Genomic DNA, 12144 nt, shown 5'->3' on the forward strand with positions numbered 1-12144 from the left:
CCCTGGTCCTCCTGCCTCCATCTTCCACCGCACCTGACTGTTCTTTTGTTCTTTGTTTTTTTTGTTGTTGTTGTTTTGGTTTTTTTCGAGACAGGGTTTCTCTGTATTGTTTTGGAGACTGTCCTGGAACTTGATCTGTAGCCCAGGCGGGCCTCAAACTCACAGTTCTGCCTGCCTCTGCCTCCCGAGTGCTGGGATTAAAGGCTGCGCCACCACCACCAGGGTTCTCCTGGTAAAAGGAGGTCTGGCATCAGTGTCCCCTCCTCCCACGCTCTGGGAGGCCTCCGTGTGTGTCCTTGGCCTGTTGTTCAGTCTCAGCCTCTGTCACCATCATCAAGCAGTGGAGTCCTAGGTCTGTGTCAACGGTCCCTTTCTCGAAAGGACTCTCTCTTTGGCACAGTGCCCACCGCCCCGACATGACCTCATCAGAGTTAATTACACCAGCCAGCACCCTAATTCCTAATAAGGTCATGCCTGGAGGTTCTGGGGTGAGGGCTGGGACACAGGGGTGGAGGGATACAATTCCTCAGCACCAAATATGTGTGTCAAATTGTGCAAGTTCTAAGAGATATCCTCACTATCTCATTAATTAATTAAACAGTTCCCTGGCAGGGAACTTCACATATGAGCTAGAGCTATCTGAGACAAAGTCATCTGCCATCCAAACGGATGGTCTAGCAGGAAGCAGACACAGGCTGGCCTCACCGGTGACTCACCAAGCTGGGGCTCAGGGACAGTCCAGGGACACTGGAGTATTACTCAACCATGAAGAGGGCATGCCCTGCAGTACCCGACGGTGTTACCGTGCTCAGTGAGCAAGCCAGGCAGTGTAACCTCTGTGACAGGAAATGGGCATGGACGGCGGGTGCAGGAGGCTGCAGTCCGGGAGATAGAGCTGACAGCTGGAGGGCCCTGTCAAGTGCAGTTTTCTAAAGGCCAAAGCAGTAAAATTCCTGAGGAAGTGGACTGGGCTGGATGAACTGAGTGGCCAGCCCCCCCCAAGACACTCAGGAGACCTCAGCCCCATTCTGCCTCAGTTTCCCCACCCGATACCAGAGTGGGGAGGATCTGACACCCTCTGCCTGAGGTAGGAGGCCAGGTGGGACCACCACAGCTGAACACCCACGGTGACTGGGCGGAGCCCACTCTCTCGAAGCCGCACAATTAACCTGAGTGCAAACCCCACTTGCTTTATTTGACACTTATTCAAAAGTCCGGACTGAGTGACGGAAGGCGCTGGAGGGGTGTACTGCAGCCCCCCTGGATGGGCCACGTCGGCCAGCGCCTGTGCAGTGGGTCGTGGTCCCGCAGAGAGCCCCCGAGGTGACGCTCTGCACCAGGAGTGGGGTGTGTCCAAGTCGAGTGGCTGTGGCTCCCGTCCCCTCCCACTGCTGTGTGACCCTTCCTGCAAGGGAGGTAGGTTCTGCAACCTGGGAGCCTAGGGTTCGAAGCTAAAGGGATGAGGATGACATTTCACGGGAGGGGTAGCGTCTGGAGACCCCAAGGTGCAGCACCGGGAGTGGCCCCATCGGGACCAGCTTCTTCCTGGCTGGGTGGGTGGGAAGGGTCGCCTCGCGTTCCAGAGGCCTGTTTGTCACAGGTGCTCGCTGTGAGACAGAAGGGGGTGAAGGCGACAGTGAGGCAGAGCGCCCGCACTCCAACACCCCGCCCCGCCCCGCCCACGCCCGCACCTGGCCACCCGCGCCAGGATCTCCTTGACACGCGCAATCAGCCTCTCATGCTGCGCGGGGTCGCGCTCGATGGCTCCGTGCAGCCGCGCCATGTAAAAGTCCAGCGTCCCGAGAGTGGGCGTCTCTCCGGTGCCTGCGGGTCACAGGGTCAGCGAGGGGCGGGACCAGGGAGCTGGCGCTGCAGGCGGGGCGAGGCCTGCGCTGGGAGAGGAAGGGGCGGGCCCGAACGCGCAGAGAAGGCGGGCCCTGTGGGCGGGGCATCGGGGCAGATGGGCGGCCCTGCATGCGTGGGTGGAGCGAGTGCTGGGCGGGGCCAGGGAAATAGATGTGCAGAGCCTGGCTCTGTGGGCGGGGCCTGGGCTGTGGGCGGGGTCGCGCACCCGGCACCGGCAGCGAGGCGAAGCTGGAGGTGAGCGCCTGCCTCACTGCCTGCAGCTGCTGCTGCAGCGCTAGCATGCGCCGCTCCTCCAGCGCTAGCTCCTGCTCCAGACGCTCGCGCGCGCAGCTCATACTCTGCGTGTGGCGCTGCAGCACCGCGTTCTGCTCCTCGAAGGCCACGTTCATCTTCCGCAGACGCCGCAACTCCGCCTCACGTGCTACGGGACGGGAGTCAGAGCCCAGGGCTGTCCCGGGGACCACCGCGCTGTCCCGGAGGGCGCGCCATACCCACTCCATTCCTGACGCCATCCCCCACCCCTGGCCCCATTCCCTGGCATCCCTGGTCTCACCTCTGACCCCATCCCCCTCATCTCCGCTCCAGCCCTGATCCATCTCCACCTCCTCCAGCCAAGGCACCAGCACCTGCCAAAATCTCACCTTTGTTTTGGTCCAAAAACTCTTCAGTGAAGATGGGGACATCGAAGGTGGAGAAGCCATCACAGTCCACACCCTGGGACATAGCAATGAGTTTAGAGGGGACCCGCTTCTCTGGAACCTGGGAGGGTCTCCTGGGCCTCCTTGGCAGTGCAGACTGCTTTTATTTATTTCTGTGTGTGTCTGCCATATGCGTGCAGTACCCACAGTGGCCAGACAAGGGCAGAAGACACCCGGAGCTGACGGTGATCGGCCATGCGGGTGCTGGGGGCGTAGCACCAGGCTTCTGCAGAGCCGCCCAGCCTCTCAGGGCTGAAGCCAGGGCTCCACATACCACGCAGGTGCTCTATGGTAGGTTTATTCTCGTGGTTGGCTTTTTTTTCCTGTCATGTTTATGGTTCTCTTGTTAGTTTTTGTTTCTTGAGACAAGGTTTCTCTGTGTAGCCCTGGCTGTCCCGGAACTCACAGAGATAGCCTGCCTCTGCCTCACGAGTTCCGGGGTTAAAGGCGTGCGCTAACACCGCTGGGCTCCTGCTTTGACACAGGGTCTTGCTCTGATTCAGGCTGGTGTCAAACCTGCCATGATCCTCCTACCATAGGCTCCCGAGTGAGCCACCATGCGCACCTCAGCAACAGTCAGCCGCAGCAAGGCTGGGGCCCAGTATGGAGCACTGGCCCAGCACAAAGCTCTGGGATGCACCGCCACGCCTGTCACCCCCCAACCGGAAAAATCGAGGCAGACAGATTGGGAATTCAAGGCCATCCTCAGCCACACAGAAGCTAGCCTGGGCTACATGAGGCTCTCTCTCAAGTGAAAGAAACCTTCAACTGACTGTGTGTCTGGGTGTTGGTCCTCTGCATGCCGGGTCACAATCTCACCACTAAGCCACATCCCACCCCAGGGTTGCTGTGTCCCCACAGTGGCCTTCCTCTGACGACGGGGTCCGTCTTGGGTAGAAGCGGCCATGGTCACTCCCTCCTCTGAACACGGCCCCCACTAGCTTGAAACACCCGTCTTCTCCCCGGGGGCTTCTGGCCAGAGGGACCCTTACCTTGTGCCCGTTCAGGAGCGTGTTCATGAGCCCAGAGCCGGAGTCCTCTGGAGAGGGAGGAGGGCGGGTCAGCCAGGGTGCCGGGAGTCTCCCAACCTCCCAGGCCAGGGTCAAGACTGTGACTCTGTCCTGATGCCCCCAACCCGTCGGGTGGGTCTGGGGTGCCACGGCCTACGCACCCTACGGGGTCTGGGGTGCCACGCCTACGCACCCTTTTTCATTTTGCTGTCTTGGATCTTCTCCGCGCACACCTTATAGGCCTCCGACTGCTGGTATGCCCACAGCTCCTTCAAGTACTGCTGCTTCTCCTTCTCTGCCTCGTCCAGGTACCGCTGGGAGGGGCAGCACCCGCAAGCTAGGGCCATCCGGACAAAGGCAGAAAGCCAGGGCCCGCCCCGCCCCCCACGGAGCCATCCGTAGCCCCGCCTCCCTTCCCTCCCTCCAACTCTTCGACAACATCCCTTCCGGGGGCCTAGCTGACGTCTGGCATTTTCTCCTTCGCCGTTTCTGCTCTCTGGCTGCTGTGGCTTGTGCTACCTTTCTTTAGTATCTGTGCGGTGCGAATGGGTGCGTGTCTGTGCACACGCAAACCCTTGCCCGCCATCGCTCTCCACCTTGCTCTGGGGCAGGGTCGCTCACGCAGGAGCTGGCTAGCTGGCCAGGAGCCCTGGGACCCTCCTGTCCGCCTCCCCCATCTCCCCCGTCCCCACCTGCTTCTCTGCCGGCTGCAGCTTGCTCCACTCGGCGCCCAGCATCTTGGTGATCTCCGGAAAGGGCAGGTCCGGGTGGCGAGTGCGAATCTGCTCCCGCCGCTCGTTCAGAAAGCGGACATAGCCGGTGACCGGGGCCTTGGGCCCGTTGGGGAGAACCTTCTTCCTCTTCTTGCCTTTGGGCCAGCCTCTCTTCTTCACAGGCTACAAGAGGGGGCTGTGTCCTTGGGAGGGGCCCTGGGCCGTGTGGGCGGGGTCTAGCTCGGGGACGGGGCGGCAGGTCAAGGGTCAGAACTCTGGAGAGTCAAAAGAAGGGGTCCTGGGCCAAGGCTGAGCCTGCCGGGGGTGGCGCTGAAGCCACTGACAGATAGGACAGGACCTGTCGCCCCCGGCGGGAATATCCTTCACGGTTGGACCTGTCAGGGGTGTGACTCACCTCCTCCTCCTGGGACCCCTTCTCTCCCACACGGGGACCCTCGCTGCGCTCCTGCTTGACAGTCACTACGAAGGCCCCGTGCTGGCCCGGGGTCTTGCCTCCTGCAGGCCTTGGGGACATGGGAAACCAGGGTCATTCTGTGCCAGAAGCATTCCCGCAAGCCTCATCTCCATCCTGTGGCTGAAGATGGATCACAGACGTGTGTGGGAGCACACGCGAGCGAGCCCGGAAAAAGGGAGGAGTGGGACCCAAGGTCACGGCAGACCACCGTGGGAACAGTCCGAGGATTTCAGGCTGGGAGCCGGGTGCGGTGGGGCCGTCCTGGAGTCTGGGAGCAGGACGAGGGAGGAGACCACAGGGTGCCCTAGCAATTCTGGGGGCAGTACAGACAGATCCTAGAGCCAGGAATCTCCAAATAGTGACAGCGCATGGCCAGAGGTCCCAGGGTGGGAACAGGGGCAGGGACAGGACCGCACCAGGGGTTCCCGCAACAAGATGCCCAGGGTAACAGAGAGCGTGCCCAAAGGAATGGGATGGTGGGGACAGCGCATGGCCAGGAGCGCCGTGTCTGGGGTGCCCTGAGTTGGGGACAGGACATTTCTAGAGTCACATGGGAGTGGGGACAGGGCACGTCCAGGTCTAGGAGTACCCACCGGGATGGGGATGGGGTGTGTTCACGGGCCTGGGGGGTGCAGCCCGGGGTACCCAGGGTGAACACCGCTTGTCTATGGATACCCAAGGGTGGGGACAGGGCACGTCCATGGGCGCCCAGGGAGGGGACAGGCTGGGGGAGGGAGGCGCACTCACGCGGTGGCCCCGCCTGGCTGCCGGGGGCCGTGGGACATGGCCTTTCTGGGCGGGACCTGGAACGGAGGCCGGCAGAGGTCAGGGGGTCCTGCCCGCCACCCCGATGGGAGCCCCAGGCCGGTGCCCAGGACGCCCGGGTGGGGGAGGCGGACCCCGAGGCGGACCCCGAGGCGGGGAGGTCTTCGGGCGAGCTGCCCCGAGATCCTTTGTTGCGAGATCGAGTCCGGAGGCCGCGCCCCGCGCCCCGCAGCCCCCGCCCCGCGCAGGCCCCGACTTCCCGGCTCTTTTCACCTCCGAAAAAACTTTCCCGGGACCTGGGATGCGCCGACGCTCCAACCAAGCGCGCGCGGCCGCCCCGCCCATATGCTAACAAGGGCAGAACACGCGCTCCAATTGGCCAAGGACTCCACGAGGGGCGAGGTCATGCAGATTAACTCGGCGCGCCCGGCGGCGATTGGCTAAAAAGCTGCGGAGCCGCGTGGGAGGCGCGTCCGGCAGGTTGCGGGCGGGTGCGTCAAGTTCGGCTGCGCTCGGACGCGCTCGGGACCAATCGGAGGCGATTGACTACCAGCTGTGGGGCGGAGCTTCTTAAAGGGCCAGTGGTCCCCATGCTGACGAGGGAGCTCGGATGTGGAGATGAGGACCAGAGCCCTCGACAGAGGAGACGTTCCTAGTAGGTTTCCGAGGAAGGAGTTAAGTCCCAAAGAGGCAGCCCTCTGCTCTGCAGTAGGGCACAGTGCACTTTTTCTTACCACATTGAAAAAAAAGAGGCTGGTGCGACGGCACAGTACTTGAAGGAGCTGGCCACCTAGTGGACAACGTGAGTTTGGAACTCAAGGTGCAAAGTGGGAACGGGAGAGGGGGCAGATAAATAAATAAAATAATAAGGGGGAGAGATGGCTCGGAGGTTAAAAGCACTGACTGCTCTTCCAGAGGACCTGAGTTCAATTCCCAGCAACCATACGGCAACTCACAACTGTCTGTAACTCCAGTTTCAGGGGTTCTGATAACCTCACCAGACATACGCGCAGACAAAACACCAATGCACATAAAATAAGTTATTCTTTTGTTTTTAAACTTATTTACTTATTTTTATTACATATATAGTGTTTTGTCTGCATATTTGCCTGCACACCAGAAGAAGGTACCAGATCTCATTATAGATGGTTGTGAGCCACCATGTGGTTGCTGGGAATTGAACTCGGGACCTCTGGAAGGCCAGTCCAGTGCTTTTAACCTCGGAGCCATCTCTCTAGCCCAAAATAAATTATTCTTAAAAAAGCGCACGCCAGCCGGGCGTTGGTGGCGCACGCCTTTAATCCCAGCACTCGGGAGGCAGAGGCAGGCGGATCTCTGTGAGTTCGAGACCAAGCCTGGTCTACCGAGTGAGTTCCAGGACAGCCTCCAAAGCTACAGAGAAACCCTGTTTTGAAAAAAAAAAAACATTTAAAAAGAGAGCGGGAAAGAACCAACTCTCTCAAGTTGTCCTCTGAGCTCCACGGTATCTATCCTGTGACAAGTGCAGCCCCGCCCCATATGATAAAACAAAGGAGACTGGGTGATGATCTGTGTTCCCTGCCCTTAGGTCACTGATTTTACGCTCTCAGCAGGGGTACATTGAACCACAGCAGGACTAGCAGGCTGGAAGGCTACTCAACGGACACCTGGGTCTGGGACGGAGACTGCATTGGGAGCATTTGCAGAAACACCAGTTTTGCAGGACAGTGGTGGCCTGTTGAGAGGACTTGGCGGGCAAAGGGGCTTCCGGAGGAGGAACCAACGAATTTGAATTTGATCTCCGTTATTTTATTAGAAAAGACAGAGGACGTTATACACCTCGGTTGCCAGATGTGATTTTCACCCTAGTCTTCTGTAACTTCCACAGCCAAAGGCAAACTGAAGAGGATTGGAGAGTTGGCTCAGAGTGGGACCAGGGTTCGATTCCCAGCACCACTTGTCTGCTAAAACGCCATCTGTAACTCCAGTCCCAGGGTGTCTTTCTTTTGACCTTCCTGGACATGAGGTACACAGACAAACACACGGGAAAAATACTCAAACACAAAATAATAAGTCAAAATTTTTTTAAGATTTATTTATTTATTATGTATACAATGTTCTGTCTGCATGTATGCCTGCAAGCCAGAAGAGAACAATAGATCCCATTAGAGATGGTTGTGAGCCACCATGTGCTTGCTGAGAATTGAACTCAGGACCCCTGGAAGAGCAGTCAGTGCTCTTAACCTCTAAGCCATCTCTCCAGCCCAATAAATCAATCTTAAAAAAATAAAAAGACAGGCCGGGCGTTGGTGGCACACACCTTTAATCCCAGCACTCGGGAGGCAGAGGCAGGAGGATCTCTGTGAGTTCGAGGCCAGCCTGGTCTACAGAGCGAGTTCCAGGACAGCCAGAGCTACTCAGAGAAACCCTGTCTTTGGGAAAAAAGAAAAGAAAGGCGTAAATCTTGTACTGCTCTGCCAGTTTGACACCTGGTATCCACACTGAGGGTTGGGGTCTGTCCAGAACACCCCCCACCACTCCCCACCCCTGTGATGAGCTGGGGTGTGGTTACGATGTTTCCATCATGCCCTGGGTCTTGAGCGCCCTCCTCCCGTACTGCAGTAAACTGAACCACAAACCCTGTCATGGTGTGACATTAGACCAATCACAATGCTCATGGCATGTTTCTTTGAGACCACACAGACTTGCACAGATACAGGCATGTTGTTTATACTTCTGCCTCAATGGCAGGTGCCAGTGACTCCCCCAAACTCACAGGTTGGAGAATTCTGAGTCGTCACTGTCGTCCCCACCCCCACCCCTGCCCAGGAAGGGGAAGCAGATTGTCGTCCCTAAGGTAAGGTTGGGCTTGATCGTATTTGGGCTTCCTGCCACAGCATCTCTTGGAGACACCGGCAGGTGGCTATGAGGTCGGAGCACAGGGCAGAGCAGGCTTCCCCTGCCAGGGATCACTTGGGCTCTGTGTCAGGAAGGGAGGAGCCAGCCTGGCCATCACCCTGCCTTCAGAGCTGGTGTGAGCTTGGTTTCCCCAGGTTGTTCCTGTCTTCAACCCCAGCACTCTGGAGGGAGGCGGAGTCTCTGTGACAATAGTGAGAACCTCTCAAGCATAATAATAATAAAAACAAAGATAACCCAGACTCAGGAGTGAGTCTATGGTGTTTCTAAGTCGCACGTGAAGCTCAGACACCAGCTGTGGGTGTGGGAAGTTGTCCCTGAAGCGGATGTCTTTTCAAACAGAGGTCGTGTGCAACTCACAGAATGTGCCATCATGCTCCCTTGATGCTCATGTAGCAAATGTGTCTGCATGTCTATTCTACATTTTCTTTTTTTTTTGTGGGGGGTGATGGAACCCAGGACCTTGCTGAGATTAGGCAGGCTTTCTATCCACAAGCCACTGAGGATTCTAGGCAGGGCTGCACCCTGGCCCCGCCCCCCCCCATGCTGGGGGATTCTGAGCCATATCAAACCTCTCTTTTTGGTTGCTTTTAAACTTTAAACCCTTTTTTAGATAGGGTTTCACTTTGTAGACCTGGTTGTCCTGGAACTCATTGAAATCCACCTGCCTCTCCTAGGGTGCTGGAATTAACTGGTGTACTCCACTCTCCACTGGACCCTGACCCCGCTCTTTTTCTAAAAATTTTGGTTCAGGCCGGGCGGTGGTGGCGCATGCCTTTAATCCCAGCACTCGGGAGGCAGAGGCAGGTGGATCTCTGTGAGTTCGAGACCAAGCCTGGTCTACCGAGTGAGTTCCAGGACAGCCTCCAAAACAATACAGAGAAACCCTGTCTCGAAAAACCAAAAAAAAAAAAAAAAATTTTTGGTTCAGGGTCTCACTAAATTACCCAGTGTAGTAGGAATCTAGTAGACATTGTATCTAAGGTAAACATTAGAATGTTACAGTTGTTTCTCACTGTATAGGGTAACAGTTAAATGTATTAGTGTTTGTTGAAGGTACCTAGACTTTGAAGAAATCATGATAGATAACTGTGATTGTTTTCTATAATATTTTTGGTTTTGTTTTTCGAGATAGGGTTTTTCCATGTACCTTTGGAGCCTGTCCTGGAACTCACCCTATAGATCAGGATGGCCTCGAACTCACAGAGATCCGCCTGCCTCTGCCTCCCGAGTGCTGGGATTAAAGGCGTGCGCCAGCACCACCTGGCATTTTTCTGTGATTTCTAGAGTTGTTTTCTTAGGAGGTTTTCCGTCTGTTGCATGACTGTGATCTCACAGCCATCCAGGCACACTTGGAGGCCTTGAATTATTGGGTACTGCACACGGTGCATAATGACTAAAGCCTGTGGGGTGGTGAGGGTCTCCTACAGAGAACACATAGATCAAAGGCGCCTTGGCATCAGGGACTTGTTGTCCCCAAAGCTTTGTGCACAACCAACAAATATGTTTCTGAACAGAGGTTCGATGTTCAATTCACAGAAACTGTTTCTCCCTGATGCCAGAGAGTCTAAAAGTCGTTCTTGAGTGACCATCTTTGTCTGACCAACCCATGTAACCCTGACATGTAACCCATGTAACCCATGTAACCCATGTAACCCTGAACATCTGACAGCCTGGGCGCCTCTGAACTTGCCTCCTCCTGCCCCACCCTCCCGGTAAACTTAACGTGAGGTCTGGAGACAGAGCTCAGCGGTGGGACATTCTCTTTGCAAGCGGAGGTTCCAGTCCTACTAGTTTATCAAACCAAACAAATAACGGTTTCTTAAAACTTGGAAGAGGGCCGGGCGTTGGTGGCGCACGCGCACTTGGGAGGCAGAGGCAGGCGGATCTCTGTGAGTTCGAGGCCAGCCTGGTCTACAGAGAGAGTTCCAGGACAGCCACCAAAACAATACAGAGAAACCCTGTCTCGAAAAAACAAAACAACAACAACAAAAAAAAAACAAAACAAAACAACAACAACAACAAAAAAAAAAACCTTGGAAGAGGGGGCTGGAGAGATGGCTCAGAGGTTAAGAGCACTGACTGTTCTTCCAGAGGTCCTGAGTTCAATTCCCGGTGACCACATGGTGGCTCACAACCACCTTGAATGAGATCTGGTTCCCTCCGCTGGCATGCAGACAGAAGACTATATACACAATAAATAAATAAAATATTAAAAAAAAACTTGGAAGAGGGCTACACCAGTCACAGCACTTAGGAGGTAGAAGCAGGCAGATCTCTGAGTTCGAGATCTCTGAGTTCGAGTCCAGCCTGGTCTACAGAGTGAGTTTCAAGACAGCCAGGGCTACATAGGGAAACCCTGTCTCAAAAAAGCCATGGTGGCACATGCCTTTAATCCCAGCACTCGGGACGTAGAAGCAGGTGGATCTCTGAGTTCGAGGCCACCCTGATCTATAGGGTGAGTTCTAGGACAGGGTCCAAAGCTACAGAGAAACCCTGTCTTTGAAAAACCAAAAAGAAAACTAAATAAATGAAGTTAAAATTTAAAGACACATTTTGCCATACCAAGCCCCCAGCACTCTTTGTCCCACGAGGCTGCTCTCTTCCTTGTGGAACATCAAAGGAAACTGAGGCCTGCTGGTGGCCCTGACACCTGATCCAGTCACACTCAGATCTCAGAACCTTATACACAGACTCGGAAATCCCCCCTCCCCACTGGTCAGCAGATCTGGCCCCCAGTGTATCAAAGCTGCCCCCCCAGGACATCTGATATCCAGCGGATGGATGGAAGCGTGGGCTTGGCGTTCAGGGCTGCTGGACGCTGGAAGGACATCAAAGGCCATCAGGATCTGTTTGGACTCCCAGCCCATGTGCCCCACCCCGAGGGTCCAGGCAATGAGTCCTTCCTGTTAACCTTCCTGTTAACTTTTTTTTTTTGACCTTTGCCCAATTCCAAAGCCTTCCCATTCATGAAGAATTTAAGTGGAACCCATCCCCTCTGCTGGGCTCTTTATCTCCTGGATGGAGAGATCCCACATCCTGGGGGTAGTCCAGCTTTGATCCTGTCTGACCCGGAAGGCCCTGCTCTCAAACATCCTCACTGTGACACTCAGCTTTCAACCTGTCCCTGGTTGAAGTCACCAGTTTCCTGATGACTTCTCCAACCAGGGAGGCTCAGGGGAGGTGGGATAGAGAGTTGGGGCAGGGAGATCTGAGCTGAATTCAAAATGCCAAGAAACCCAGAGACACCTCATTGCTGCTGAGTCAGCTCCAGGACGCTGCTGGGGCTGAGTGCGCTGGCCCAGGCCTGCTGCCCCACACTCGATGGAGGGGCAGGAGGGGCAGGAGGGGCAGGGGTTCAAGGTCTGTCTTGGGTATGAAGGGAGTAACAGGCCATCCTGAGGCTGGGCCATGGCTCAGTAGCGACAGTTGTCCCAGCTTAAGCCAAGTTCTGTCTCCAGCATCTAAATAAATGGGACGTGGTGGCTGAGCCTTCACCCCAGCGTTCTGGAGGTCAGAAGTTCCAGGGAGGCCAACCCAGGTTACCACAGGAAACCTTGTCAGTAAATAGAGGATGTCTGAGGACTTGGTTAATGAAAAGACAGGAATAGAAATTAAACCCAGGTATCAGTAGTTACAGTCACTCAGCGTTGTCAGTCCTGTGGTCTATACCCAGGTTCCTGGCCTTCAGTCAGTGACCTGGACGAGCCTCAGCTGCCATT

General features: G+C 55.9%; 1 protein-coding gene and 1 long non-coding RNA gene across 2 annotated transcripts; one reads left to right on the forward strand and one right to left on the reverse strand.

Moving 5' to 3' along the window:
* Positions 1-1170: 1170 nt before the first annotated feature.
* Positions 1171-5888, reverse strand: Hmg20b (high mobility group 20B). The gene is made up of 10 exons (XM_005083258.4): positions 5801-5888; positions 5510-5565; positions 4703-4811; positions 4267-4470; positions 3768-3888; positions 3557-3603; positions 2508-2580; positions 2072-2287; positions 1692-1824; positions 1171-1607 (listed from the first exon to the last, which is right to left on the reverse strand). Exons 1-10 carry the CDS (start codon positions 5870-5872, stop codon positions 1595-1597), a joined length of 1044 nt encoding a protein of 347 aa, XP_005083315.2. The 5' UTR covers positions 5873-5888; the 3' UTR covers positions 1171-1594.
* On the forward strand, positions 2283-3337 carry LOC121136872. Its single transcript, XR_005874046.1, has 2 exons — positions 2283-2855; positions 3068-3337. It is a non-coding gene; the product is annotated as an uncharacterized LOC121136872 (long non-coding RNA).
* Positions 5889-12144: the final 6256 nt, after the last annotated feature.

The sequence above is a fragment of the Mesocricetus auratus genome, unplaced genomic scaffold (assembly GCF_017639785.1).
Source record: "Mesocricetus auratus isolate SY011 unplaced genomic scaffold, BCM_Maur_2.0 Super-Scaffold_100676, whole genome shotgun sequence".
Taxonomy (NCBI): domain Eukaryota; kingdom Metazoa; phylum Chordata; class Mammalia; order Rodentia; family Cricetidae; genus Mesocricetus; species Mesocricetus auratus.

Coding starts and splice junctions, on each gene's coding strand:
- Hmg20b (XM_005083258.4), bottom strand. CDS start 5,872: ATGGGCGGGGCGGCCGCGCGCGCTTGGTTGGAGCGTCGGCGCATCCCA. Junction 5,566..5,800: donor CCGGGAAAGTTTTTTCGGAG/GTGAAAAGAGCC, acceptor CCTCCGTTCCAG/GTCCCGCCCAGAAAGGCCAT. Junction 2,288..2,507: donor GTTTTTGGACCAAAACAAAG/GTGAGATTTTGG, acceptor CCCGTCCCGTAG/CACGTGAGGCGGAGTTGCGG.